This window comes from Rhinopithecus bieti, unplaced genomic scaffold, assembly GCF_001698545.2.
Source record: "Rhinopithecus bieti isolate Rb0 unplaced genomic scaffold, ASM169854v2 scaffold_5002, whole genome shotgun sequence".
Taxonomy (NCBI): domain Eukaryota; kingdom Metazoa; phylum Chordata; class Mammalia; order Primates; family Cercopithecidae; genus Rhinopithecus; species Rhinopithecus bieti.
Genome location: NW_016804830.1, coordinates 1,082,324 through 1,108,701, shown reverse-complemented (window position 1 = coordinate 1,108,701; position 26,378 = coordinate 1,082,324). Strand labels below are relative to the sequence as shown.

General features: G+C 48.6%; 1 protein-coding gene and 1 long non-coding RNA gene across 5 annotated transcripts in view; one reads left to right on the top strand and one right to left on the bottom strand.

The window, feature by feature from the left end:
- LOC108528614 (uncharacterized) overlaps positions 1 to 26,378 on the top strand; it is a 117,724-nt gene that overhangs the window by 33,361 nt on the left and 57,985 nt on the right. The window contains exons 2-4 of one of the 3 annotated variants that reach the window (XR_001885231.1): positions 769 to 947; positions 12,180 to 12,292; positions 16,654 to 16,745. This is a non-coding gene — a long non-coding RNA (uncharacterized LOC108528614). The remainder of the gene's footprint in view (positions 1 to 768; positions 948 to 12,179; positions 12,293 to 16,653; positions 16,746 to 26,378) is intronic. The other 2 variants (XR_001885232.1, XR_001885233.1) reach the window with 2 other exon arrangements.
- THY1 (Thy-1 cell surface antigen) lies at positions 981 to 6,250 on the bottom strand. 2 transcript variants are annotated; one of them, XM_017870487.1, is made up of 4 exons: positions 4,571 to 5,518; positions 3,900 to 3,960; positions 3,082 to 3,417; positions 981 to 2,543 (listed from the first exon to the last, which is right to left on the bottom strand). In XM_017870487.1, the coding sequence occupies exons 2-4, from the start codon at positions 3,934 to 3,936 to the stop codon at positions 2,431 to 2,433; spliced, it is 486 nt and encodes a 161-aa protein (XP_017725976.1). In that variant the 5' UTR covers positions 3,937 to 3,960; positions 4,571 to 5,518; the 3' UTR covers positions 981 to 2,430. The 2 variants fall into 2 exon arrangements, with proteins under 2 accessions (XP_017725976.1, XP_017725975.1); XM_017870486.1 differs by lacking the exon at positions 4,571 to 5,518 and adding an exon at positions 6,045 to 6,250 and having other exon boundaries at positions 983 to 2,543.

Below are 26,378 nucleotides of genomic sequence, written 5' to 3'. Positions count from 1 at the left end.
GACACAGTACTAGAGTGTGACAAAGACCCCATAGGAGGAGTCACACAGGTGCGAGGCTTCACACGGTGCCCCTCATTTCCTTCCAGAAACACCTCCATACTCTAACTCTTACTACCCTGAGGGTGGTGCTCCCCACATTTCTCTGGCATTTGATCTCCCTTCCCCCACAGCAGCTCTTCTCACCAAGATGCCTTTCCTTGGCACGGTGCTGGCAGCCCAAGCAGGGCTGAAGGAGAGGGGCCTGTGTCTCAGGGGTGTTCCTCCCTTCGGAGCGCTCTGGGTTGGCAGCATCTTGCTAAGGGGCTGTCAGCCTCCCGGCCTGGGACATGGACAGCTCCTCCTCCTCTCTTTGTGCATGGTAACTACAGGGGTGGAAGGCAAGGCAGAGAGGTTGACAGGAGGTAGCAAGAGTGGGAGCCGGTGGCATAATTTAGATCTGAGGCCTTTAAGAAAAATGCTCAGAAACAATCATCCTACCCAGTGCTAAATTATCAGATGAGTCAGCCTCTGGGCAGCTGTCACCTTCCTCCCCCAAATTCCCTGGCAAAGCAGGGAGGCTGGCTTGGGGTTACCTCTCTAACTCTGAAAGCAATTGGAACCCACAGTTGCCCTGTGGTCCCCCTCTAGCCCCCAATCCCAGAATGCTCGCTTCCATTTTACTCTAATTTTAGGGGAGGAGCCAGGGATGGGGCTCAGTGTTCCCTCCCTACTCCCAAAGGGACAGTATTTGTCCCCAGTCCTTTCTCCTGCCCATGCTTTTGGATTTAGGAAGCGATGCCTCGAGGACATGGGCGTCTCCCAATAGCGGATGTGCCTGGAGGGGACATTTCTGAAGAACTACCAGAGCTGAGAATTAAAAGCAGACTGCATAACTTAGCGCAGGTTCACGCAAAGCCACTTGTGCATTCAAGAGCCAGGGCCATGTGGTTCGGCCCATGTGTTGGCAGGTAAGCGTGTTGTTCCGGCCAGGTGAGTCAGCAGACATGGGATGTTTGTTTATTTGGGAAAATGTGTCTCGTTAGGGTCATTCTGAAAATAAGCCCAGTGTGCAGTCATGAGCCTCTGTGGCAGCGTCGCTACTAAGTGGTTGGGGAGAAGTCAGGAAAGAGGAAGAGGTGGCATCCCCCAGCCTCACCTGTGGAGACCCCAGCGAAGTGGGGCAGGCAGGCACTGCTGGAGGAGTGAAGGCCACGTGGACACGAGGACAGATTCCAGAGGCTTGGTTTTATTGTGCAGTTTTCTTTTTCCTCAATGAGATGCCATAAGCTGTGGTGGCACTATGCACAGTCACAGAACAGGAAGAACCACCGGGCGGGGGCTGGGGGTTGGGAAAAGCCATTTCCTGAGAAGTGTCCAGCTCCTGGGTCTCACTCCATGGCCTGCCTCGGGCCCCGCAGAGGTCCCTGAGAAGGCAGGCCTGCGGGGCAGGGGGCTGTCTGAGGGGCTCAGGCACCAGCCAGCAGGGGCTGGCACTGATGGGCGAGGGGAGGAAGTACCTCCCTTAGAAACTTGGGCCAAACCTTGTGTAGCTCTGGGACTCCACCCCACCTGACTTGGAGGCTGTAGGCCAGAGCTCTGGAAGCTCTTGGGAGCTTGGGACAGCCTGAGAGGGTCTTGTCCTCCTCTGTAGCCCTCTCCACTGTGGGTGGAGGCAGGGAGGGGCAGCAGGCCCATGCTTTTAGCTTCCTTAGGCAGGGAGGGATGATGAACCCTCATCCTTTGCTTCCTCCTCCAACCCTCCACTAGCGCTGCTTTTCCGGTCAAACCTGCATCTTCACTGGCTCATGCCCCAAGGCCCTTGGGGAACTTGCACAGTGGTAAGGAGGGCTGCTTTTTTTTTGGGGGGGTTGTGGCTGAGAATGCTGGAGATGCTCACTTCTCTCCCTCAGAAGGTAGGCCACAAATTCTTGGTGGTGCTCTCACATCTGGGGTCTTCAGGCACCAGCCATGCCTGCCGGAGTGCTCTCAGGACAGACCGTGTCCGTGCTAGGTTCAGGCACAGCCCAACCACTCCTCATCCAAGTCTCTCCCAGGTCTCTGGTCCCAATGGGCAAGGATGATCCCTCCAGTGGCTGGTACCCCACCATCCCACTACCCCTCACATGCTCTCACTGTCTATCAGGTCCCCAAACCTGGCTTCCCTCTTCACGAACTCTCTAAGAAAAGGAAGGATAAACCCTAAATAAACCAGACAGAAACAGCTCTGGAACAAAGAGTACAAAAAGACAGCCAGAGGTGTGCGGAGAGGGTGAGGTGCCGCGGGGATGTGGGTAGATAATTGCATGCAGCACTGGGACTCCTGATGAGGGATGGGGTCCCCACTTCTCCTCGAGGTGTGAGGGACTGTGGGGAGGGGGTCAGCCGACTCAGAGAAGTAGGATCTCTGCACTGGAATTTGAGGCTTCCTGTCTCCTCCATGGGCCCCACCAGTCACAGGGACATGAAATCCGTGGCCTGGAGAAGGGAGAGGGAGAGTAGGAGCAGAAGCAGCCACGAGGTGTTCTGAGCCAGCAGGCTGATGCCCTCACACTTGACCAGTTTGTCTGCCGAAAGAGAAGAGGGCCGGGGGAGGGGTAGGAAAGAAGAGGGATCAGGACTCAGTAAGGCACAGGCCCAGAGCAAGGGTGTACTCCCTTTGGGAGGCAGGTAGCATGACGTCTTAGCTGGGACCAGGAGCAGCCTGGCCTCACAGAACCAGCCATCTTTCCCGTTTGCAGATTACTTACCTCTTGCACACATATCATCTTATGAAAACCTTACTAAACATCATCACAAGAAAACTGGCTGAGGGAAGTGGTGTCATCCCTGTTTTCCCGCTGGGGAGAGGGAAGATTAGGGAGGCCAAGGGCCTTGCCCACAGTTCTGGTGGAAGCATCCACCACACTACTCTGCCTGTCTGACTGGCCCTGAGCTTTTCACCCCATTCACACTGAAGGCAATGGTTCCCCAGTTGACCAGGCAGCAGTTGGGAGAGGTGAGAGAGTTATGGGGCTATTCTCTCCAGCCCAGCCAAGGGAACTGCCTGCTGTCCCCGAGCCTGGCTCTCCCAGTTCACTTGGCCTTTTTAGGAGTCTGCCTCACCTCTGAGCACAGTGACGTTCTGGGAGGAGATGGGCGGGGAATGGCCAGAGTGGTGGAGTGCACACGTGTAGGTCCCCTCATCCTTGCTGGTGAAGGCGGATAAGTAGAGGACCTTCATGTTGTATTTGCTGGTGAAGTTGGTTCGGGAGCGGTATGTGTGCTCAGGCACCCCCACGGTGCCAAAGAGCACGTGCTTCTTTGTCTCACGGGTCAGGCTGAACTCGTACTGGATGGGTGAGCTGGTGGTATTTTCATGGCGGCAATCCAGACGAAGGCTCTGGTCCACTAGGCAGGCTGTTAGGCTGGTCACCTTCTGCCCTCGGGAGACCTGCAAGACTGGCACCAGCAGTGCCTCCTTCAAATTGGAGGGGCCTACAGCGTAGGGGCCTCCCACCCACCTGAAGTGGAGAGATGGGCCTGGCCAGGGAGGGGACTGGGGTCTGCTCTCTGAGTGCCTTTCCCCACTCCAGGGATCCCACTTCTCCTTTGCAGACCCCAGCCTCCCTCCCAAGTCTGCTTGAGTCTTGGATCCTATCAATGTGTTTCAAGGACAGGAGATTTTGGGGAATTGATACAGGTTCTGGGTTCTCAGTTGGGGATTTTAGTTCAATATGAGGGAGGGCTCAGCAAACTGTGTTTCCAAAAACCACCTCAGGCCGTCAGAGTATCAGCGAGGTGGATTGGCTGACTTTGGGATGAAAAGAGCCCTCTGAAAAACAGTCACCTGCGCTTTTCTGAGACTGTGAGGGAGAAGCCACTTCTCTGGAGGGAAGGAAGCCAGGGTGCCTGGAGCCCCAGCCCTGCCCCATGCCAGGTACCTGTTAGCAGGAGAGCGATGCTGATGGCCGGGTTCATGGTTCTGGGAGCTCAGTCCTGGATCTGGGTTGGGAACAGGATGGGAATCAGACAAGGGGTGCCATACTTACTGCCAGGGCTGGGGGTCCCTGGGAACATGACATAAAATGGCTATGGCAGACATCTAAGTCCCTCTCTCCATCCCCCCACCCCCCCATCCCTACTTCTCATTGAACATGAGAAGTCACTGGCTCTTTCCTGCTCAGGGAAACCAAGTAAGGAGGGAGAACAAGCCCTGTCACAGTGTGCTTAGCCATGGAACACTTACTAGCTGGGTGACTTTAAGTGACTTTACCACTCTTTCTCCTCTTCTTACATTAACATAGTGTATGGTAATGTAAGACCTATGAGGGACAGGGCTTCCTATTTTTTAAAAAAATTTAATCGTGGCAAAATACAAAAAGCATAATAATTACTATTTTAACCATCTCCGGAACTCTTTTTGTCTTTCAAAGTAAAACTCTGTATCTGTTAAACAAAGACTCCCCATTTAGGGACTTCCCATTTCCTGTTCAGAAGAAAATCCCCAATGCTCAAAACCGTTTCCATTTGCAGATTACTGGCATATAGCATACACTCCAAAAATATTTATTGTGAATGAATGAATGAATCTCTCTGAATCTTACATACCCACCGGGTTATGATGGGAGTTAAGAAAAACAACCAACATCTGGCGATGACTTCTTCATAAGTGAGCCACAAATCCCTAAGTCATTCGCCATCCCCAGTGGATGGCTAGAGACCATCCCCCACGGCTAAGGATGCTCCCAGATAGGGAGTATCTATTCCTATCTGGATAGGGCACAGGCTAAGCGTGTTCCTGGAGGAGAGAAAGCCACAGTGATCTCCGATTGTATGTGAGTCAAGGACGCTTCCCAATGTCCAGCTCTCTGGAGTTCCTGGGACTGCAGCTTTCCAGCCCAGTTTCAATAGCCACCCTGGCTCGGCTGTCTGGTCTTTTTTTTTTTTTTTTTTTTGCAGCCTTGGCTGAACCAACCCTTGGCGAGGCGACGCGGAGCAGGTAGCCCAGCCTGTCCGCAGAGCAGTGCTCGCCCAGGAGAGGCCACAGAAGGGGCGTGCACCCAGGAGCGCGCGCAAGGCATTGCCTGGGTTGAGTGCGCCCGGGTGCGCAGGGTGCGCCACTCGCCGAGTTCAGGATCTCTGGCGCTCAGCCCCTTGACGGGTGAGGCTAGGATCCTGCAGCGGCTGCAGCTACAATCAATGCTCTCTCTGTCCCGGGGTGGAGCTGCTGCCCTGAGCCAGATCCAGGAGGAAGGGGGTCTGCATCTGGCTTTTGATTCGAGGACTCTTGTTTGAGATGATGTGCGGGCTTGGGATCTAGGAGGGGAAGGGGGAACAGTGGTAAGAGCAAGAAAGGGAAGAATTGGGTCTGGGGCTGGAGAGGGTAGAAGAGCCAGGGGAGGGGTGGAGAGCGGCTGGGGAGGTTCAGTCTGTATTCATGTCCTCGGGTTTGTGTCCTCAGGCGGGTCCAGACCCAGAGAAGGTCTGCTCTTCCTCCCTCTCAAGCCCCCGGCGGGCCTCACCCTTATCCATTTCCGTATTCCAATCCTCTCCTTTCTCAGCTGAGTCCCCCTTCCCCCTCTCTCATCCTTTTCCAGTTCTCCCCTCCCCCGTCCGCCCGCCTTCCACCCAGTCCCCGCCTGCGGCACTGCGGCTTCCTTCTCCTCCGGTGCCCCGCACCCAGCCCGCCGCGAGGTCACCGGGCAGACCCCCTCCATTCGCCATCCTTCGTCTTTTCCCCACCCCTGCGAGCTGGGTTTGGGGACCTCTGGGTGGAACGCAGACCAACAGTTTGTCCTTGGTGCCCTTCCTCCTTGTTCTCCAGCGCCCCAGCCCCAGACACCCGTCCCCCAGCGGGCGAAAGCCCGGGAGCGCCTTCCCCGAAAGACGTCGCGGTGCGACGCGGCCCCTTTCCTGCAGTAGCATCCCACTCCCGCCCCTGCCTGGAAAGCAGGCCCCTCCCTAAGCTCTGCGCCCTCTTCCCTGGGCGCCCTCGGACCGTGACCCGAAGCCTAGTGTTGGGAGGGCTTGCATGGGCGCCTGACGGCAGTCCCCGAGCCCCAGGTCCCGCCGGCTCTAGTTCCCACCTGGACTGGGGTCTTCCGCTGTCGCAGCCTCCTCCAGACGCGCCGCCGCCTCCGGTTGCTGCACCCAGCTCGGAGCCCGCAGTTTTCACCCGGGATGGAGGAGAGGGGGAGCGGGGAGCCGGGGGCTCAGCCAATCAGAGGCGGAGATGGGGGGAGAAATGATGGCAGGGTGGGGTGGGGGGGTTGGGGAAGGAAGAGAAGGCGGTCCCATATTGGTGTGAGAGTGGCAGGTTGCGGCGGAAGGGGGCCCTCATTCTGTGGCCGGGGATCAGGGTGGGGCAGCCCAAAGACCATTAGCCTCCTCTTTGAGCCCCGCAATGGTTGTTCCCCTTTTAACGCTTTAACCCTTTTCTTCTGACTTATTCTTCAGAAGTCTGTGGGAAAGCCACAGTGTAAGAGGTGCAGGATGCAGGCCGGGAGCGTCCACGCCTCCGCATTTCCTTTTCAGCTGGAGCCCACCTCCTCCGGAGACTCCAGTGAGAAGTTTTGGAATATTCCAGTCTTTCTGAAAGGAAGCTTGTTGGGTGTTTTTCAATGTTGGAGCAGCCCTTCGGAAGCAAGGCATGCCCTGGACCCACCCTGTCCGTCCCTGGTCCCCAGCCCCATTTCGCCCCCTCATCTATTCCAGAACACCCAGCCCTTCAGGGGGCCTGCGGGTGCTTTTTGCTCTGGGCATCATGTCTCCTTCAGCCCCTGGGCTGGCACCTGCTGGTCCAGACAGCTGGAAGGTTCTTCTGGCTTTCCTGAGTACAGTCTGCTTGTTTGGTCTTCAGACCAGGGAGGGAGTGTTGCCTGTTAGCAGGCACTGTGCTGGGTACATTACATTCATGGCCACCTTTACCTCACGGCCGCCTGCTGGGTTCATCCCATCTCAATCCTCACCTCCTGTCTTGGCTAGTAAGTGGGAGAGCTGGAGAATTGACCTGGGCTATGGAACCCCGGCTCTCAAGGGTGAGCCATTCCTCTTGCTCATCCCTGCCCATTGGGAGAGGAGAGGAACTCTGGGAAAGAGGAGGAGACAGCTCCACAGAAAGGACTCAGTGGAGGCCAGCTTCTTATCACCTGGGGCACTCCTGATAACCCACCAACTGGATGTCACCAGAAGCCCTAGGCTCATTTTTGTAGACAGTGCTGATGACTTGTCTCTCACTCACACGTGTGGTGAATTTTTTGAACCAGCGTTTATTTGATTGGTTTGTATCCTGCCGGTCTCTATGAATTCTGGTCCAGACATTCTGTGGGCTGGCCCTGCCTCTCCGCTGTCTGCCTGCCTGTTCTCCTATTTCTTCATGGAAGTCAGCCCTGACACCTTCCCTGCAGTTTCTGATACTGCAGTGGCACTGCTGGAAGCCACTGTTGGAAGCTTGCAAGTGGGAGGAGATTCGCTTGGTTTCCCAGCATTTAGAGTGATGGAACGTTCTAACTGGAATGAGCCTTCCAGACTGTTAAGTCCAAAGGAGCTATTCACTCTGGTAAACCGCAGAGGCTTCTAGGGCATTTTATGAAAAATGCAGCCCACCTCGCCCACCTAGGACCTCCTTAATCTAGTACTAGAGCCAGCTGAGTCTGCACTTCTCTCGTGCTCCCCAGGATCTGGGGGACTCTAACACGTGATCTGGTAAGACTGTCCCTCTTCATAGGCGAGCTAACCTGATTTCTTGTTTGTAGGGTACTTTTTAAGGCCGTGGATGTCCTTGCCCCTTGCTGCTGACTTCCCTCCTCCCTCCAACTCCATCCCAGCCATCTTCCCATTCATCTACCTGATGCATTCCAGACATGCTGGCTCTGGCTTCTTTCTGTCTCTTCATGGCAGTGTGTTCCTTCCTGCTTAACAGCTTTCTGATTCTGAGTCTAGGGATCTTAACTGCAGAAGGCATCTGGGCTCTGCTGGCTGAGACCCTGGATGCTCCGTTTCCCACTCTTTGGCCCTGTCTCTGAGTGTTGCTGCGTGGAAGGCCTAGCAGTGCTATTTTGATAAGGTTATGAGGGCCTGGCCTAATTTCTGGGTCCCCAAGCACCTTGCTTTCAGGAAGAGGGGGGGAGTATAGACTGTAGAAGGTGTGGCAATTCTGTTTCTGCCAAAGCAGGATCTCTGACTGGATGGAATTAATGGCTCAGATGAGACATCTGAGGTCAGGGGATAGACCACGAGGTGGTGGAGGGAGGGAAGAGATTTTAAAACTCCATTTACTGTGGACAGGATCGGAGTGCTGAAAGCATCAAGGCTTTAGAGGCATCCAGCTAAGGCATGACTTCCTGCCAGAAGACTGTGGCTGCCCTGTTGGTCTCTTAGATCTCTCTTCTCCCACCATCTCCTGTTGTCCCAGTCAGAAACACATGGGGATAAAAAGTCTTCTAAAAACACACAGTCCTTTAGCATGACCTAAGGACTGCCAGCCATTCACTCATTTCATCAGATTGTCTTTGTAGAATCACAGAGGTGGCTACAGCTTTCCCATCTTTTACATTTTATTTTATTTTATTTTTGAGACAGGGTCTCACTCTGTTGCTGGGGCTAGACTGCAGTGGTACAATCACTGCTCACTGAAGCCTTGACCTCCTGAGCTCAAGCGATCCTCCTGCCTCTGCCTCCTGAGTAGCTGGGACCATAGGCACTTGACACTATGCCCAGCTAATTAAAATTTTTTTTTTAATTTTTAATTTTTAATTTTTTTTTTTAGAGCTGGGATCTCACCATGTTGCCCAAACTGATCTTGAACTCCTGGGCTCAAGTAATCCTCCTGCCTGACCTCTCAAAATGCTGGGATTACAGGCGGGAACCACTGCACCTGGTTTGCCTCACCATTTTATAGCTGGGACTTGAGGCCCAAGAAAGGTAATGATTTGTCAAGGTCAGACAAATATTTTGAAGAATGGTCTGGACTATTAGATCTTAGGTCTCCTGACTCTGTGTACAGTGCTCTCCAGTGCTCCCAGAGCGGACCCTCAGATCTCTGCTAGACTCATTTCCCTGGTTCATGGTGAAATAAGTAAAACGAGGACGGTCCGGGGTACTCTGAACATAACTGTCAGATTATCACCTTGTTTTGATTTTATGTTCTTCACCCTCCTGATGAGGGAGAGAGTCCCACCCCCTAAAGTTAGGAGGATCACAACATGACCTCAACACTGGACAAATGAGATCAATAGCAGTTTATTAGTCACATATGCTCATACCCAGGAGGATAACACTGCATGCCATGGATTGCTACATGGGAGTTGCACTCGAGGATTACCAGGAGCAGTGGGAGGCAGGCTTTGTAATGTCAAAATGGTGGAATATCCCTGTTTCCTGTAAGAGAATGTGATTGGCTGTTTGTGTAATTCTGTGGGCTGGCACGGTGCTGAAGCCCACTACTCAGGGATAAGCAGAAATTGTTCCTGGCTCCCACAGTAAGGAAAGTGGTTTGGCTGGGGGACCTCATCAGCAAACTAGGGAGGGGATCTTGTCATTAGGCCATTTGAGGTCTCCCTGATATCAAGGCAGCCATAATATTGAGCTCTAATCTTTGAATAATTGCGACTATATACCAGCCTTTCCTATACTTTCATTCTAGGGTTATACCTTTCCACTTTTCTGAAGAGGTGGTGGTATTGATATGTGTGTATGTGTGTTTTTAATGTCCTACTTTATAAAAAAAAAAAAAGAAAGAAAATTGGCAACTTTCTATTAACCCTCACATTTCTTTGGAAATGTGACTAAGTCTATGAAATTAAAAAATCTTGGAACCACTGCTCTACACTCTGCTACCTCTCCTAACCTCTAGTCGAGGTCAGCTTCCTCAGTGAGGTTAGCTCCCTGAAAAACTGCATGTTTGGTTGGAGAATGTGACAAATGCAAACTAAACATTATCTCTTGGAATGCAGGGCAGAAGTTGAGAGAAGACACCAATGGAGATAATTTAATCTTTGATAGTTATTTTAAAAACTTTATTCATGGATGGTTTAATTGATCAAATAATTAAGACATTATTGGTACCAATAATGTTCCAAGGCACGGGGCTAGACTCTAGGTATACAAAGATCAATAGAACACAACCTCAAAGACTTGTTCCAATGAGGGAAACAGAAATGATACATAGATAATTAGAAAAAAAGAGGGTAGACACAGAGGTAGAGATGTGTAAAGGGTACTGTGGGAGTCCAGAGGAGGGACAGGTGATGACCCAATCTGTCAGAGAGGGCTTTTTGGAGGCCAGGCATGAACCGAGCTTTTAAAGATAAATGGGAGCTGCCCAGATATGGTAGACTGTCGCATCAATGGCCTCCAGTGAGTCATGCCCCCCGGGTGTCCATGCTTTTGTGTGATCCCTTCCGCACTGATTCTGGGGTTGGCCATGTGCCTTACTTTGGCCAATGGGCCATCAACAAATGTGATGAAGTGTTTGTACATTGTGAAATGTTTGTACATTGGGGCTTGCTTTTTTGGAGTTCACTTGCCACTTGAGGAAGTCTAAACTATCTCAGTTTACATCAATCACCATTTGGGATCTGCCAGGCCCCAGTTTATCTGCCATGGGACCACACAGGCATGTGACCTGCCATGGGACCACAAAGGTATGTGTAATTCCAAGTGATGCCACACAGAAGAGATATGACCCACCCAGATAAGGCTACTGTGGTGATTCTAAAATGTGGACGCAAATTCTTTGACATTCCTTCATCAAGAGGTGACATCTATGTCCACTTGTCTTAAATCTCAATGGGCTTGTGACTGCTTCAGCTAATACAGTTGGACAGATGTGACGCTAAGAGACTTCTGTGCTGAGGCCTTAGAAGGCCACATAGCTTCTATCCTTTTTGCCAGAACACTCACTCTCGGAGCCAAGGTGGAAAATGTCTGGCTATCCACCTGCAGCCACCATGCCTGGCTCCAGGCAATTTCAAGTAAGGAGAGACTCTTTGGTGGCTGGAACAGGGTGACTCAGGTAGTGGTGAAACAATTGGCAAAAACAAAGTTTCTCATGGTAACTTAGACAACAGAAGTTGTGCTTAATGAATTTGTAGATTTGGCTAAAGGGACCTGGAGACAGAATCTCAAAGTATCATTTGGGTGCTTCTAGTTGGCATGATAAAGTATGAAAAGAGAGCTGAGCTACAAAAGGACCTGCTCAGTTTGTTAGGTGGAAAAGAAAACCAGCTCTCATTGCCAGTCTCAGTATCAGGCAATGGTCTCTCAAAATTAGAACTGGCCTAAAGGTAAAGATTAAATAAAGGGTATCAAGGGTATGATTTTACAACCTTTGTTAAGACCCCAGGAGATTTAAATGGTGTTCAGTAGACCTTGACAAAACAGAAGAGTTTCTAAGAATGTTAAGGACGTTGTCCTTGCCAGACACAGTGGCTCATGCCTGTAATCTCAGTACTTTGGGAGGCCAAGGCAGGAAGATCGCTTGAACCCAGGAGTTTGAGATCAGCCTGGGCAACATAATGAGACCTCATCTCTACAAAAAATAAAAAACTAACTGGGTGTGGTGTCACGTGCCTGTGGTCTCAGATACTTGGGAGGCTGAGGTGGGAGGATCTCTTGAGCCTGATAGGTTGAGGCTTCAGTGAGGCACCCCAGCCTGGGCAACAGAGCAAGGCCATGTCTTAAAAAAAAAAAAAAAAAAAAAAAAAAAAAAAGGCATTGTCCTATAGCTGAAGTGGAGTCTTTTTGAAATTAATTATGTATGTGACTTTTCGTGCATGAAGTGGACCCCAGTAATATTCACAGAAAACCCATAAAGTTTTAAGGAGTATTGTATTGGCAAAAGCTCCACCAGTTTGGAGTAAAAGGAACTGAAACAGTTCAAAATGAAAAGAAGCCTCTGGGCCTCCAACTTTCTATGGGCAGGAAGCTGGCCCCTATATACAGGTCCTTCTTTTAGGGAAAAGAAGGATCTCTTGGAAGGCAAAACCAACAGCCCAGAGAGTATAACTAAGAGCCAAGGAGAACTGGGTCCTGTTCAAGTAACATTCTCTGCCTGTAGCATAGGGATCCCAGCGACATGTGCCTGTCTGGATTTCAGAATTACTTTGAACTAGTGATTGCTCTGTGCCTCTCATTTCTCCCCTTTTAATGGGAGTATCTATTGAACTTATCCTGTCCCTGTGTCACCATTGTACATTGGGCGTGTGGTCTTGTCTTTTTAGCTCACAGGTCCCTAAGTGAAGAGGAGCCACCCCTGAGGAGTTGTACCCAAGGAGACTCAGCCACAGCCAGACCTACTGCACATTTTGAGATCATGGTCTTGGAGCCTGATGTGGTGATTGGGTGCTTTGGGAAGGATGGGTGTATTTCACAAGTGGGAGGACAGCGCATCTTTAGGAGTAGAGAGCAGACTGTGGTAGAGTGCCACATTAATGCCCTCAGCCAGTCATGCCTCTTTCACACTGACTCTGGGCTTGGCCATAAGACATGTTTTGGCCCATAGAAGTTCAGCAAACGTGGTGCAAGCGATTTCCTGAGTGCTTGTCATCTTAGGCAAGGACCCTGGGGCCCTGTGAGGAAGCTCCAGTTGGTCACAATGGACAGACCTGAACAGAAGTACTGTGGCTACCATCCCCCACCCCAATCTGGGAGTTGCCCATCACTGAGTGAGCCTTTCCAGGATCACCCAGTGTCCAGCCCGCTTGTCACCTGGCCACACATGCAGGAGTGAGCCCAGCCAACCCCATACGAAGCTGTTCCCTGACCAAACTGCTGACCCACAGAATAGCTGCCTTTGGTTACTAGTTGGGGTGATTTGTGACAGAGCAATAGTTAACTAAGAAACCAGGTGAGGAGAGCGGAGAGGATCTAAGACAGAGGAGGCAGTGTGAGCAAAGGAACAGAAATACAGCAAAGCAAAGCAGAGGCAGGAAAAAATAGGCAGTTTGGTTTCTCGTGGCAGTGAAGACTGGGAGAGGATAATGGAGAAATGGAGAAGAGACAGTTGAGGAAGTCCTCGTCTGTCTGAACTTGGATAATGAGGCATCATGATGGGTTTACAGGAAGAGTGTGAAACAGCTGGGTAGGTGTATTCTTTAGAAAGATTACTCTGGGAGGTCGGGGTGCAGTGGCTCAGGCCTGTAATCCCAGCACTTCGGGAGACCGAGATGGGCAGATCACCTGAGGTCAGGAGTTCGAGACCAGCCTGGCCAATGTGGTGAAACCCCATCTGTACTAAAAATACAAACATTAGCCAGGTGAGGTGACAGGCGCCTGTAGTCCCAGCTACTCAGGAGGCTGAGACACAAGAATCACTTGAACCTGGGAGGCGGAGGTTGTAGTTAGCTGAGATCGCACCATTGCACTCCAGCCTCAGCAACAGAGTGAGACTCTGTCTCAAAAAAAAAAAAAGAAAAGAAAAGAAAGATTACTGTGGGGGCAGCCTGGTGAGTGACTGGAGGGCCTCATGAATCCTCTCCTACCTGTGGTTCTTTGCCCTGCAGTGCACTCAGCGTGGAGGTAGGGAGGTGAGAGGTGGCTTCTGGGGAGGAGGGCGGTGTGATGCACACTTCCTTGGGGTCAAGACCCGTATTCGTCTTATTTACTGCTGTAGCTCTGGGGCTTCCAGTTCCTGGCACAAAGTAGAGTCACACAATAAATATTTTTGGATAAACCTAAGGAGTAAGGGCGTTCAAGTATCATAGGTGCTGCCCATGAGGCAAGAAGGCGGGAATTCAAAGAAGGGTTTGGGAGAAAGCAGTGGTTGTTTTCTGGAAAGGGGAAAAAAGGCATTCCCGACAGAGAGAGCCCCAGAAACAAGGGTGGAGGTGTGAAGTGCGCCTGGGAGCTGCGTCAGTGAGGGGGATGAGGGTCTGAGATGGGTCAGGAGCAGTGAAGGTGGAGAAGGTGGGGCAGATGGGAGAGACCCAAGTCAGGGGATATTCAGTGCCTTCCTGGATGTGTTTGGGAGGCATCACAAAGACTCCCAGATTTTGGGGGTGGCTGCTCTGAAGGATGAGAGAGAGGAAGCAGCTTCGGTGCAAAAGATCATGTATTCAGTGCTGGCCCCGTTGAGCTTGAGAGCCTGTGGGATGTGTACATGGAGAGGTTCATGCGTGAGCTGAGGAGTGAGGTCGGAGGAGAGGAGAGGTTAACTGCTGGTTGCTGGCAATTAGGTAGTAATGAGCACCCCGGGAGCATGTGTAGACCTAGAAAAAAACGGAACCCAGGACAGGACCCTGAAGAGCGCTGACACTTAAGGGAGCGGTTGCAGCTGAGGAGTCTGAGGAGGTGGGAACTGAGGTCTGAAGTCATTGTTTCAAAGTACAGTTTTTATTATTAGGTATGGCAAGGGCCGCAGGGCAGGAGGCGGCCTCCATTGAAAAGATGATTTGTTAAACTCATAGATCCTGAGCAGGGGGCACGCCACATGGTGGGGGCCACTGGGAAGCACTGGGCCGGTCAGGAGGCACGTGGGGAGGGGGCAGTCATGGGCGGGAGCCTTCATTGTGGTTTTCAAGGGAACAAAAGGGCAAGGCAGGGTGAGCAGGCTTAGGATTGGCTATGTTGAATAATTGCAGTGGGCTCTGGGCGTAGGGGCTGTCCTAGTTGTGTTGAACCTGGCCTTGGGCAATCAGGGCAGGTGGCTGGTGGCTCTGAGTGTGAGAGTCAATAAAGGAGGCATTTGGAGCATGCACTCTGGACTGGTTGGGTGGGAGAGTTATCGCCGATCTCTACGAATTGGCTAACCGTGGGAGGAACAGTCACCTCAGATGTTAAAACATCATAATAGAGAAAATAAAAGACATGGTTAATATAGTCGTGGGTTGAGGAGTGAGTGGGGAGACAAGATGGAGGCTGCAAAGCAAAGAGGAGCTTTTAAATGAGCAGCAGCTGCTTGAGGGCCACAGGGTCCCTTCTTCTCCTGAGGGGCTGGCCTGGGAGGTGGCTTGCAGGGTGGCTGAGAGACGGCCAGCATCTTCTGTGGAGGCCTGGGCCTGCCTCCTGGTGAGATCCTCCTTGTGACTTCTGGCCGGGCAGCAGCATCTGGCATGGACACTCCAGGCATGAGGTGTGGGGCTACTCAGCTTCAACCTTGTGGTTTCGGTTTGGCTGAGCTCAGCTGTTCTCAGTGTGCACCAAGCCAAAGGAGAGCCAGACAGGGCTGTCTGAGAGGTGAGGATAGCCCCCTGAGACTGAGTCAGTCTCTCCAGCACAGAGAAAATGAGTTAGCTTTTTTTTTTTTTTTTTTTTTTTTTTTTTTTTTTTTTTTGCTCAGGACAGCCCGTACGCCTAGGAATAAGCAAGACTCAACTTGTGGAATGTGAGCGCAGTTTAAGGATTTTGGTTTTTTTTGTTTTTTTTTAACGTCTTTTGAAGGAAAAATACACAAGCAGAGATCCCACGGTTGTCCGAGGCCACTGCTACCTCAACTGTCCACAGCCAGGACCCATCAACAGCAAAAGTGGTTTGTAAGCAAGCCGCTGCTCCCTGATATACAAGCTGTAGCATCCCCACCGCCTTCCAAAGAAGCCGACAATTCCCCAACGTCCCTTGCCAGCTGGCTTCAGTTAGTTGCAGAATGCAAATAAAGCATGCTGCAGCTACTCTGGGTTGGGCTGCTCCAAAGTGAGGGTAAATTCACCTCCCAGATAGGGAAGAGGAAGAAAGTCAGAAAAACTTTCTTTATGTTAGAGGCATTTCTGCTGCTCCTTGGCAGGAAGGAAAGGAGAATGTCGTGGGTGTTCCATTTTTCCAAAGTGCACTGTGTAGGAAAGCATGTGAGTTTCAGCTTCTCTGGGTGAGAGCATGGGGAGCATTCTGAGAGTCCATGTGATGGTGTGCGTGTGTGTGTGCGTGTGCGCGCGTGTGTGTGTGCACATGTGTGGAAGTTGGCAGCAGTCGGAGCTCTCTGCTCACTCAGGTACAACCTCAGCCCTGGATACCCCTGTCTTCAGCTCACCCAGGCAGATCTCTGTCCTTTGAGCCTCCCAGAGGGTATTGGAGGAAGGGGCAGACCTGAGGCAAGTGACTCCAAGCCTGAAATCTTTCTCAGCCAAATCCTGTGAGTCATCCTTTCTCATCTTCACCACCTATATCCAGTCATTCATCCAATGAAAGCCTGGTGAATAAAATATCAATATTCTTTTTTTTTTCTTTTTTTTTTGAGATGGAGTCTTGCTGTGTTGCCCAGGCTGGAGTGCAGTGGTGCGATCTTGACTCACTGCAACCTCCACCTCCCAGGTTCAAGTGATTCTCATGCCTCAGCCTCCCGAGTAGCTGAGACTATAGGCACGCTCCACCATACACAGCTAATTTGTGTGTGTGTGTGTTTCAGTAGAGACGGGGTTTCACCATGTTGCCCAGGCTGGTCTCAAATCCCTGAGTTTGGACAGTCTGCCTGCCTTGGCCTGGAATGCTGGGATTACAGGTGCGAGCCACTGTGCCTGGCCAAAATATCAAGATTCTAAACAAAGACAGGATCTGACCCTGCACTTGCGTGAATCATTTCATGTTACCCTCACCCTGGCCCTGTCACTGGATAAAAGCTACTGTTACCATCTTAAATGCAGCAGGAAGAACTTCCTTTCTATAAAAAGAAAGCAAAACTTCCTTTTGTTGGAGTTTAAAACACATACACAGCATGTGCAGATCGCTGGTATGTGGCTTGATGACTTTTGGCAAATTCACACACAGGTGCAACCAGAACCCAGCCCAAGAACCTGAGTTGACCAGCCCCTCAGGAGCTACCCTCAAGCCCATGTTCCAGGCACTAACCCCACTGCAAGGTGAGCTAATCCCTAACCTGGGTTTTTTTCTTGATTTTTTTCATTGAAGTGAAATTCACATAACATAAAATTAACCTACTTAAAGCGTACAATTCTGTGGCATTTCGTATGACTCACAATGACCACCTCTGTCATGTTCCACAACATTTTTATCTCAAGGAAAACTTTTAAAATTTTATTTTTTATTATTGCTTGGGAATGACTCTCACAAAAAGAAAACTTTTATCACAATTTTTTTTTTTTTGGAGACAGAGTCTCGCTCTATCACCCAGGCTGGAGTGCAGTGGCATGATCTCAGTTCACTGCAAACTCAGCCTCTGAGGCTCAAGAGATTCTCCTGCCTTAGCCTCCCAAGTAGCTGGGATTACAGGAGCCCACCACCATGCCTGGCTAAGTTTTGTATTTTTAGTAGAGACGGAGTTTCAACATGTTGGCCAGGCTGGTCTCGAACTCCTGGCCTCAGGTGATCCACCCACCTCTGCCTCTCAAAGTACTGGGATTACAGGCGTGAGTCACTGTGCCCAGCTTTATCATAAGGAAAACTTTGTGTCCATTAAGCAGTTACTGTTTATTCCCTCTACTCCCAGCCCCTGGTAATCATCAGCCTGCTTTCTATCTGTAGGAATTTACCTATTTTGGATATTTCTAATTATAATATGTAACCTTTTATATCTAATTCTTTTACTTAGCACAATGTTTTCAAGGTTTACCCATGAAACCAATATCCCGGTTCGTCCATATTCTAGCATGTATCAACACCTCATTCCTTTTTATTGCTGAATTATAGTTCACTGTATGTTTATACTGTATTATCATTTATCTATTCATCTGTTGATAGACATTTGAGTTATTTCCACTTTTTGGCTATTGTGAATAGTGCTGCTAAGAGCATTTGTGTACAAATGTTTGTTTAAATAGCTGTTTTGGCCAGGTGTGGTTGCTCGTGCCCGTAATCACAGCACTTTGGGAGGCTGAGGCGGGTGGATCACTTGAGATCAGGAGTTTGAGACCAGCCTAGCCAACATGGTGAAACACCATCTTTACTAAAAATACAAAAATTAGCTGGGTGTGGTGGCACGTGCCTATAGTCCCTGTAGCTACTTGGGAGACTGAGGCAAGAGAAGTGCTTGAACCCGGGAGGTGGAGGTTGCAGTGAGCTGAGATTGTACCACTGCACTCCAGCCTGGGTGACAGAGTGAGACTCCGTCTCAAAAAAAAAAGAAAAGTAAATAAATAAATAGCTGTTTTAAATTCTTTTGGGTATATACCTAGAAGCGGAATTGCTGGGTCACATGAAGATTTGATGTTTAATTTTTTGAGGAAATACCAAACTATTCTGCACAGAGGTGGTACCATTTCATATTCTACTCTCAATGCACAAAGCTTCCAGTGTCTTCGTATTTTCATCAACAGTTACCAACAGTTATTCCTTCTTCTCTTTTTTTTTTTTTGAGACGGAGTCTTGCTCTGTGGCTCAGGCTGGAGTGCAGTGGCGTAATCTTGGCTTACTTCCAGCTCTGCCTCCCGGGTTCATGCCATTCTCCTGCCTCAGCCCCCCGAGTAGCTGAGACTACAGGTGTCCGCCACTGCGCCCGGCTAATTTTTTGTATTTTTAGTAGAGACGGGGTTTCACCGTGTTAGCCAGGATGCTATCTATCTCCTGACCTCGTGATCTGCCCACCTCGGCCTCCCAAAGTGCTGGGATTACAGGTGTGAGCCACTGTGCCTGGCCTCCTCCTTCTTTTTTTCTTTAAAAAAAAATTTACAGTCATTCTAGTGGTTGTGAAGTGGTTTCTCACTGTGGTTTTGATTTGCATTTTCCTAATGACTAATGATATTGAGCATCTTTTCATGTGCTTTTTGGCCATTTGTGTGTCTTCTTTGGAGAAATGTCTATTCAAGATTTTTGCCCTTTTTTTTTCTTTTTTCACCTCCATCCTCTCAGAATGTGAACCCCTTCCCCTTTTTATTGGGTTGTTTATTTTGTTGAGTTGTAAGAATGCTTTATGTATTCTGGATACTAGACACTTAAAATATAGGATTTACAAATATTTTCTTACATTCTGTAAGTTGCCGTCTTAGTCTGTTCAGGCTGCCATAATGAAATACCATAGGCTGAGTGGTTTAAACATCAGAAATTTTATTTTTTCACAGTTCTGGAAGCCATAAGTCCACGATCAAGGTTTCAGACAGTTTGGTTGCTGGAGAGGGCTTACTTCCTAAGGCTTGTAGACTCTTATCTTCTCCCTGTGTCCTCATGCAGCCTTTCCTCACTGGGGGTGGGGTAAGGAGCAAGAGAGCTCTCTGGTGTCTCATATCTCTTTGTACTAGTGTTTCATGTTGCTGTAAAGGAATACCTGAGGCTGGGTAATTTACAAAGAAAAGAGGGCCGGGTGCAGTGGCTCACGCCTGTAATCCCAGCACTTTGGGAGGCCGAGGTGGGTGGATCACTTGTTGTCGGGAGTTCGAGACCAGCCTGGCCAATATGGTAAAACCCCGTCTCTACTAAGAATACAAAATTAGCCAGGCGTGGTGGCGAGCGCCTGTAATCCCAGTTACTCGGGAGGCTGAGACAGGAGAATTGCTTGAACCCAGGTGGCAGAGGTTGCAGTGAGCAGAGATCATGCCACCACTCTCCAGTCTGGGCATCTCAAAAAAATTTATAAAATAAAATAAAATAAAAGAGGTTCACAGTTCTGCAGGCTGTACAAGCATGGCACCAGCATCTGCTCGACTTCTGCGGAGGCCTCAGGAAGCTTTTACTCATGGCCTCAGGAAGATTTTACACATGAAGGGGGAGGAGGTGCATCACCTAGGGAGAGCAGGAGCAAGACAGAAAGGGAGGAGGTGCCAGGCTCTTTTACACCAGCTCTTACATCAATCAACAGAGCAAGAACTCACTCATTACCACAGGGGAGGGCACCAAGCCATTCGTGGGGATCCACCCCATGACCCAAACACCTCCCGCCAGGCCCCACCTCCAACACTGGGGATCACATTTCAACATGCGATTTGGAGGGGACAGACATCCAAACTGTATCACTCCGTAAGGGCACTAATCCTATCAGATTAGGACCCTACCCTTGTGATCTCATCCAGCCTCTATTACTTCCTTAGCGGCCCCATCTCCAAATATAGCTGTACTGGGGGTTAGGGATTCAACAGATGAATTTGGGGGGACACAAACATTCAGTCCATAACAATTGTATTTTCACTTAAATTTTTTTCATTTAATTGTTTTTAATTTAAAATTTTTGTGGCTAGGTGTATATACTGTAGCAGGTATATATATTTATGGGGCATATGGAATATTTTGATACAGGCATACAATGTGTAATAATTTCATCAGGGCAAATGAGATACCTGTCACCTCAAGCATCTATCCTTTGTGTGACAAACAATCCAGTGATACCCTTTTGGTTATTTAAAAATGTACAATTAATTTATTATTGAATAATAATCTGTTTGCTATTTTTTTTTTTGTTCCTATTGACCTTCCATCCTTCTTCCCCACCCCCACACTATCCTTCCCAGTCTCTGGTAACCATCCTTCTACTCTCTATCTCCATGAGTGCAATTGTTTGAATTTTTAGCTCCCACAATTAAATGAGAACATGTGAAGTTTGTCTTTCCATGCCTGGCTTATTTCACTTAACATAATGGCCTCCAGTTCCATCCATATTGTTGCAAATGACAGGCTCTCATTCTTTTCATGGTAGATTGTACTCCATTGTGTACATGTACTACATTTTCTTTATCCATTCGTCTCTTGACAGACCCTTGGGTTGTTTCCAAATTTTGGCTATTGTGAACAGTGCTGCAAAAAACATGGGAGTGCAGATATCTCTTTAATATACTGATTTCTTTTCTTTCGGATATCTACCTAATAGTGGGATTGCTGTATAATATGGTAGTTCTGTTTTCAGGTTTTTGAGGAACCTCCAAACTGTTTTTTATAGTGGTTGTACTAATTTACATTCCCACTAGTAGTGTACGAGGATCCCTTTTCTCTACATCCTCTCCAGCGTTTGTCATTTCCTGTCCTTTGAATGAAAGCCATTTTTAACTGGGGTGAGATAATATCTCATTGTAGTTTTGATTTGCATTTCTCTGATGATCAATGTTGAGCACTTTTTCGTATACCTGTTTGCCATTCGTATTTCTTCTTTTGAGAAATTTCTATGTTTTTCACATGATATCCTTTGATGCACAGAAGTTTTTAATTTTGGTAAAGTTCAGCTTGCCTGTTTTTTCTTTGGATGCATATGCTTTTGGTGTCATATCTATGAATCCATTGCCAAATCCAAGGTCATGAAGATTTACCCTTACGTTTTCTTCTAAAAGTTTTATAGTTTTAGCCCTTACACAGGTTGTTGATTCATTTTGAGTTAATTTCTGTGTGTGGTATGACATAGCTTCATTCTTTTGCATGTGAATATCCAGTTTTCCCATCACCGTTTGTTGATGGTTATCTTTCCTCACTGAATAGTCTTGGCACACTTGTTGAAACATTAATTGGGTAGGTGTATGGGTTTATTTCTGGACTTTCCATTCTGTTCCATTGGTTTGTATATCTCCATGTCTATTTTTATGGCAGTACCTCACTGTTTTGATTACTGTAGCTTTGAAGTAAGTTTTGAAATCGGGATGCGTGAGTCTCTTAGCTTGGCCTTTATCACCAGGAATTAATTTTGCCTAGTTTAGCAATTTATATAAATGGAATCCTATAACATGTACTCTTTGTGTCTTCTTCTTCCACTTTATATTATGTTTGAGAACTACCTTTTCAAGTTAAGTAAAAAAAAAAAAAAAAACTTCAACTAACACATTTAAATTATTTTAAACATTTAAAAAGGATGAAAAGATTAAAGTGAAAATCAATGCTAAGTACCCAGTGTGAGCAGTTTCTTGAGCATTTCTGGAGGGAAATGGTAGGCATGAACAGGCCTCTGACTGTGAACCTCCCCGCAACAAAGAGATGGCAACGCATACTATACCTGGAAGACAGTACCGCGTTAGACTTGCTTTCTAAATCTTTCTTCCGTTAACTTACTTTATCTCTATTCCTATTGCCATTTTCAGCCCATTTTTTAAAGAGTGCATGGCTATTACTTTGCAGCCTGTCACTCAATTTGGGGGTGCCTGGCATTTCCTCATAATTATGTTCAGTTTACGTATTTGGGCAGTGCGAACCACAGAAGTGACTGTGTTCTTCTCAGTCTGTCATATCACAGGCACCTCATGTCAGTTGCTGCTGTTATAGGTGAAATGAATTTTAATCACTGGGTGAAGGGGGAGTCTACCAGGTTTCTCCACTGCAAAATTATCAATTTTTCTTTTTCAACTAATAAGTAATCTGTGGGAAGACTTTTTGAGGTAATATATTTCTTGTTCCTCATCAAACATTCACTTAAGGTTTTAACCTCCACTGATGATTTTTCCCTGAATCAATGATTACCCTGATGATGGCAAAATGGTTTGTATTAATTACATTTGCATGGTCTTTGAGCTCTCCTGAACTCTACAGCCAGACTGGGTCAGTAGCTCTGTGAGGTGCCTCTTACAATGCTTCTACCTGTCTCTGGCTCCTGACACCTGGCCTACCATCTCCAGGAGGCTCAGCTTCTAGGCCCAGGGGGGAATTGAAGACCCAGGAAGAGTGAAAGAGATATCTGGAGCCCAGGGCAACACTGTCAGATACACTGAACTTGCTTCTATGCTCCCACTCCTGGCTCCAGAGAAATCTAATGTCTGAGGGACAGAAGCTACACAAAATGGTGTATCTTGAACTGTCTCATCTCAGAGGTCATGTCTCTTATTTTGGTCTTATTTTGTTCTAAGGCCTGATCAGGATCTCTTTTTCTCTGAGCCAGGATCTAAATCTAAATCTTTAATTTTGAAACGAAATTTGGACTCTTGGCTGTTAGAACCCCAATTTCCAGAGCGAGTTGTCCTCTGGAATCAATCCTACAGTAAGCGTTGTTCTCACACACCTTGATTAGGGTATGTAATTAGGAGAAGGTATGTTTGGAACAACACCATCTGGCTTCTCTACCTTGAATCCTGTCTTCTGTCTTGTCCATGGCCTAGGTTTGGTTCTAAGGCATTTGTAGGCCCTGGCCTTTTCTGGAGTAGGTACCCATATCTTCAATTCTGAAATCAAATTTGGGTTCTGGACTCTTCAGTGTTGCTTTCTAAAGCGAGTTTTTGTTTGGAAGCATAACCTGGGTAAGGTTTTTGGTCGACTATGTCGATGTGGATTTTCAGTGGCTCCTCTGTGACTTCGGTGCGACTGCGTCTACCATGTGTAGCTGCATTCTTGTTTGCAGAGTTGTCCTGGGGCATGTGGGAAGAGCATCCTGGCATCCGTCCTAGGATACAACTAGCCAGAGCGATCTTTTAAAAGTGAAAATCTGACAAGTCCTGTGCGTGACTGAAGATCCTTAGACAGCTGCATCCCTAACTTTAGGCCGCCAGCCCCTGGGATCTGTAAATCCATGTGCAGCATCAAGCACTGTCATGTTGGCCTTTTTTTGGCCCCAGAGATATGAGATGTGAATTTAAAGGTGACTAGAGTCAATAACACACACACAGCATGGCAGGGTTCATTGTCGTTTTTGTTGTTAGGCATTTCAATCTGTAGATTCTAAAAATGTGATTGTTATATCGGGGGATACCCAAATTATTTCAACATTAAAAAGGGGATTCTTATTCAGACAGTGAAATGTTACTCAGAGTAGAAAGAAATGAGCTCTCAAACCATGAAAAGACACAGAGGAATTTTAAATGCACATTGTTTAGTGAAAGAAGCCAATCTGAAAAGGCCAAACACTGTATGATTCCAACTGCCTGACATTCTGGAAAATGCAAAACTATGAAGACAGTAAAACATCGGTGGTTGCCAGGAGTTGGGGGGAAGGGAGGAATGAACAGACAGAGCAGAGAGGATTTTTACAGCAGTGAGGAGACTCTGTCTGACACTGTCATGGTGGATGCATGTCAGTACATATTTTTCGAAACCCATAAAATGCACACACCAATAGTGAACCCTAATGTCAACTATGGACTTTGGGTGATAATGATGTGTTAATGTGGGTTCGTCCGCTGCCATAAATGAACCTCTCTGATGAGGGATGTTGATGGTTGGGGAGGCTGTGTGTGTGGGTGAGGAGGGGAGTATGTGGGAACTGCCTGTACTTTCTGCTCAATTTTGCTGAGAACCTAAAACTGCTCTACAAAATAAATGTATTAATTTTTTAAAAAAAGGATTCTCGTGATCAAAAAATGTTTAGAAGCCCCAGCATTCTGGGTCAAGTCCAGACTCCTCTGTGTGTAGCACCGTGATGATTAGACTCTGTGCCCACCCTGCCCCACACCCAGTGGGACAGACTGTGCCCCAGCCACACATATTGCCTTGTTGTCGCATTCTTCCTTGCATTGTGCCTCCATCTCTTCCTTTCCTGCAGGGCTCTGCCTGGTGGAATCCACAAGTTCCTAGGCTCAGCTCACATGCCTGGTCCACTGTGGAAGATTCCTTGGTGCATCCTGTTCTGGGCACCACTTTGCCCCCAAAGCCCTTTCATCAGCATGTTTTAGAGCAGCATCTTTCGGCAGACACAACTGTGCTTAGATTCCGTTCTTGTTCTTTATCTATGATTTATGTCTCTTTCCCCCCAGCTAGATTTTCCTTTTATTTAAAGGGTGAGGGCCTGGAATGGGATGGGGTCCATGGATGAGAAGATCTGTGTGACATAGGGCCAGGCAAGAATGAAGACCCCAAATTCCAAAGCCCAGGCTGCTCATGTCTCTGTCTCCCTTTCATACATGACTTCTCATCTGATCCTTTCAGCAGCTCTTCAATCAGGTTATAGTATCCCCATTTTACAGATGAGGAAACTGAGCCTCAGAGAGTTCAAAGGGCTTGCTCAGGTCACATCGAGGTGAGGCAGGGATATAAACCCGTGTCCTCTGACTGTTTCAGAGGACCAGACCCAGGATCAGAACACCATGTTGACTTCGTGTAGCAAAAACACAGCTGAGATCTTCCCTGCTTTGAGAGTTGGGGACACGGTGGCACAGATGGTTGAGGCTTGCTTGCTGGCTCCTGGGCATGCCCAAGTTGAGGGGGGAGCTCCAGAAAATCATCTCCTGCCTGATTTTCCTCCATTTCACCCAGCAGGTGCTGCTTCCTTCTAGCTTGGGCCTAGATTTTCTTTCTCTTCACCTGGCAACCCCTCAGAGAGCTGAGTCAGAGGGTGGAGCTGGGGGGTCTTGGGGCTTAGACCACTACAACCTTTATGTGGCCTCAGACCAGAGGACAAATGCTTTCTTCATGCTAGGACAGTTCTGTTCCCCTCTTTTCTCCTCCAGCAACGTTTGGCCTGTGTGAGCCTGGGTGAGGTCTGTCCTCCCTCTGGCCTTGATGTCCTCTGAGAAACGGGCTGATGTCTGCTCTGCCTACATCACAGGCCTGGGGTAAGCATCCAGCATCGTTCCGGGGCTGGATCTGGAGGCTGTGCTCTGGGTCCTCCCACATGCTGGGTCCTCAGAGAATCAACCTCCTGCTAGGATATTTTCAGACACAGCTTAGTTGAATAAATCATGACCAGGAAGAGAAGGGACTGTGGCGGGCTCCTCTGAAGGCCTGGAGCTAGTTCCTGAAACGCCTGGGGATGTTGCCTGGCTCCTTCCCCACCCACCTTTCTCTGCTCCTCTGCTCCAATCCACATCTTCCTCCTCTCCCAGGGCCAGCCCCCAGCTCCTTTAAAAGATTTCCCCACCTGTCTCCACTTGCCTCCACCTCTGAACAGCGTCAGCTCCATGTTTCTTATTATTTTTGTGTCTTGACCCAGGGCCCATTTCATTCAATTTTTAAAAAAACACCAATTGAGGCCGGGCGTGGTGGCTCATGCCTGTAATCCCAGCACTTTGGGAGGCTGAGGTGGGTGGATCACGAGGTCAGGAGATCGAGACCATCCTGGCTAACACGGTGAAACCCCGTCTCTACTAAAGATACAAAAAATTAGCCGGGTGTGGTGGCGGGCGCCTGTAGTCCCAGCTACTTGGGAGGCTGAGGCAGGAGAATGGCATGAACCCAGGAGGTGGAGCTTGCAGTGAGCCGAGATTGTGCCACTGCATTCCAGCCTGGGCGGCAGAGCAAGACTCCGTCTCAAAAAAAACCCAAAAACAAACAAACAAAAAACACCAATTGAGTCCCTGCCTGGGGTGAAGGTGGGTTGGAATCTAAGCACAGTTGTGTCTGCCAAAAGATGCTGCTCTAAAACATGCTGATGAAACGGCTTTGGGGGCAAAGTGGTGCCCAGAACAGGATGCACCAAGGAATTTTTAAAATGTTTTGTAGAGATGGGGGTCTTGCTATGTTGCCCAGGTTGGTCTCGAACTCCTGGCTTCAAGCAGTTCTCCCACTTCAGCTTTCTAAAATGCTGGGTTTACAGGCATGAACCACTACACCCAGCAGGAGAATCTCTTTGTAGTTCAGAAAAATCTCTCTTCCCATGTTTACAAGCAAGTCTCCTCTCCCTCAAGGACACCTAGTGTGTTCACTCAGGGGAAAACAGGAGCCAGGTAGAAAAGTATATTAGTTGGTATTATGGTCTGGATTGTGTACCTCGC

Bases quoted from the DNA above. Each gene is read 5' to 3' on its own strand.
- THY1 (XM_017870486.1), bottom strand. From the start codon at position 3,936: ATGAACCCGGCCATCAGCATCGCTCTCCTGCTAACAG. The intron at 3,418-3,899 runs GTACCTGGCATG...TGCTGGTGCCAG, and splicing joins CATCGCTCTCCTGCTAACAG to TCTTGCAGGTCTCCCGAGGG. The intron at 2,544-3,081 runs GTGAGGCAGACT...CTCTTTCGGCAG, and splicing joins GAACGTCACTGTGCTCAGAG to ACAAACTGGTCAAGTGTGAG.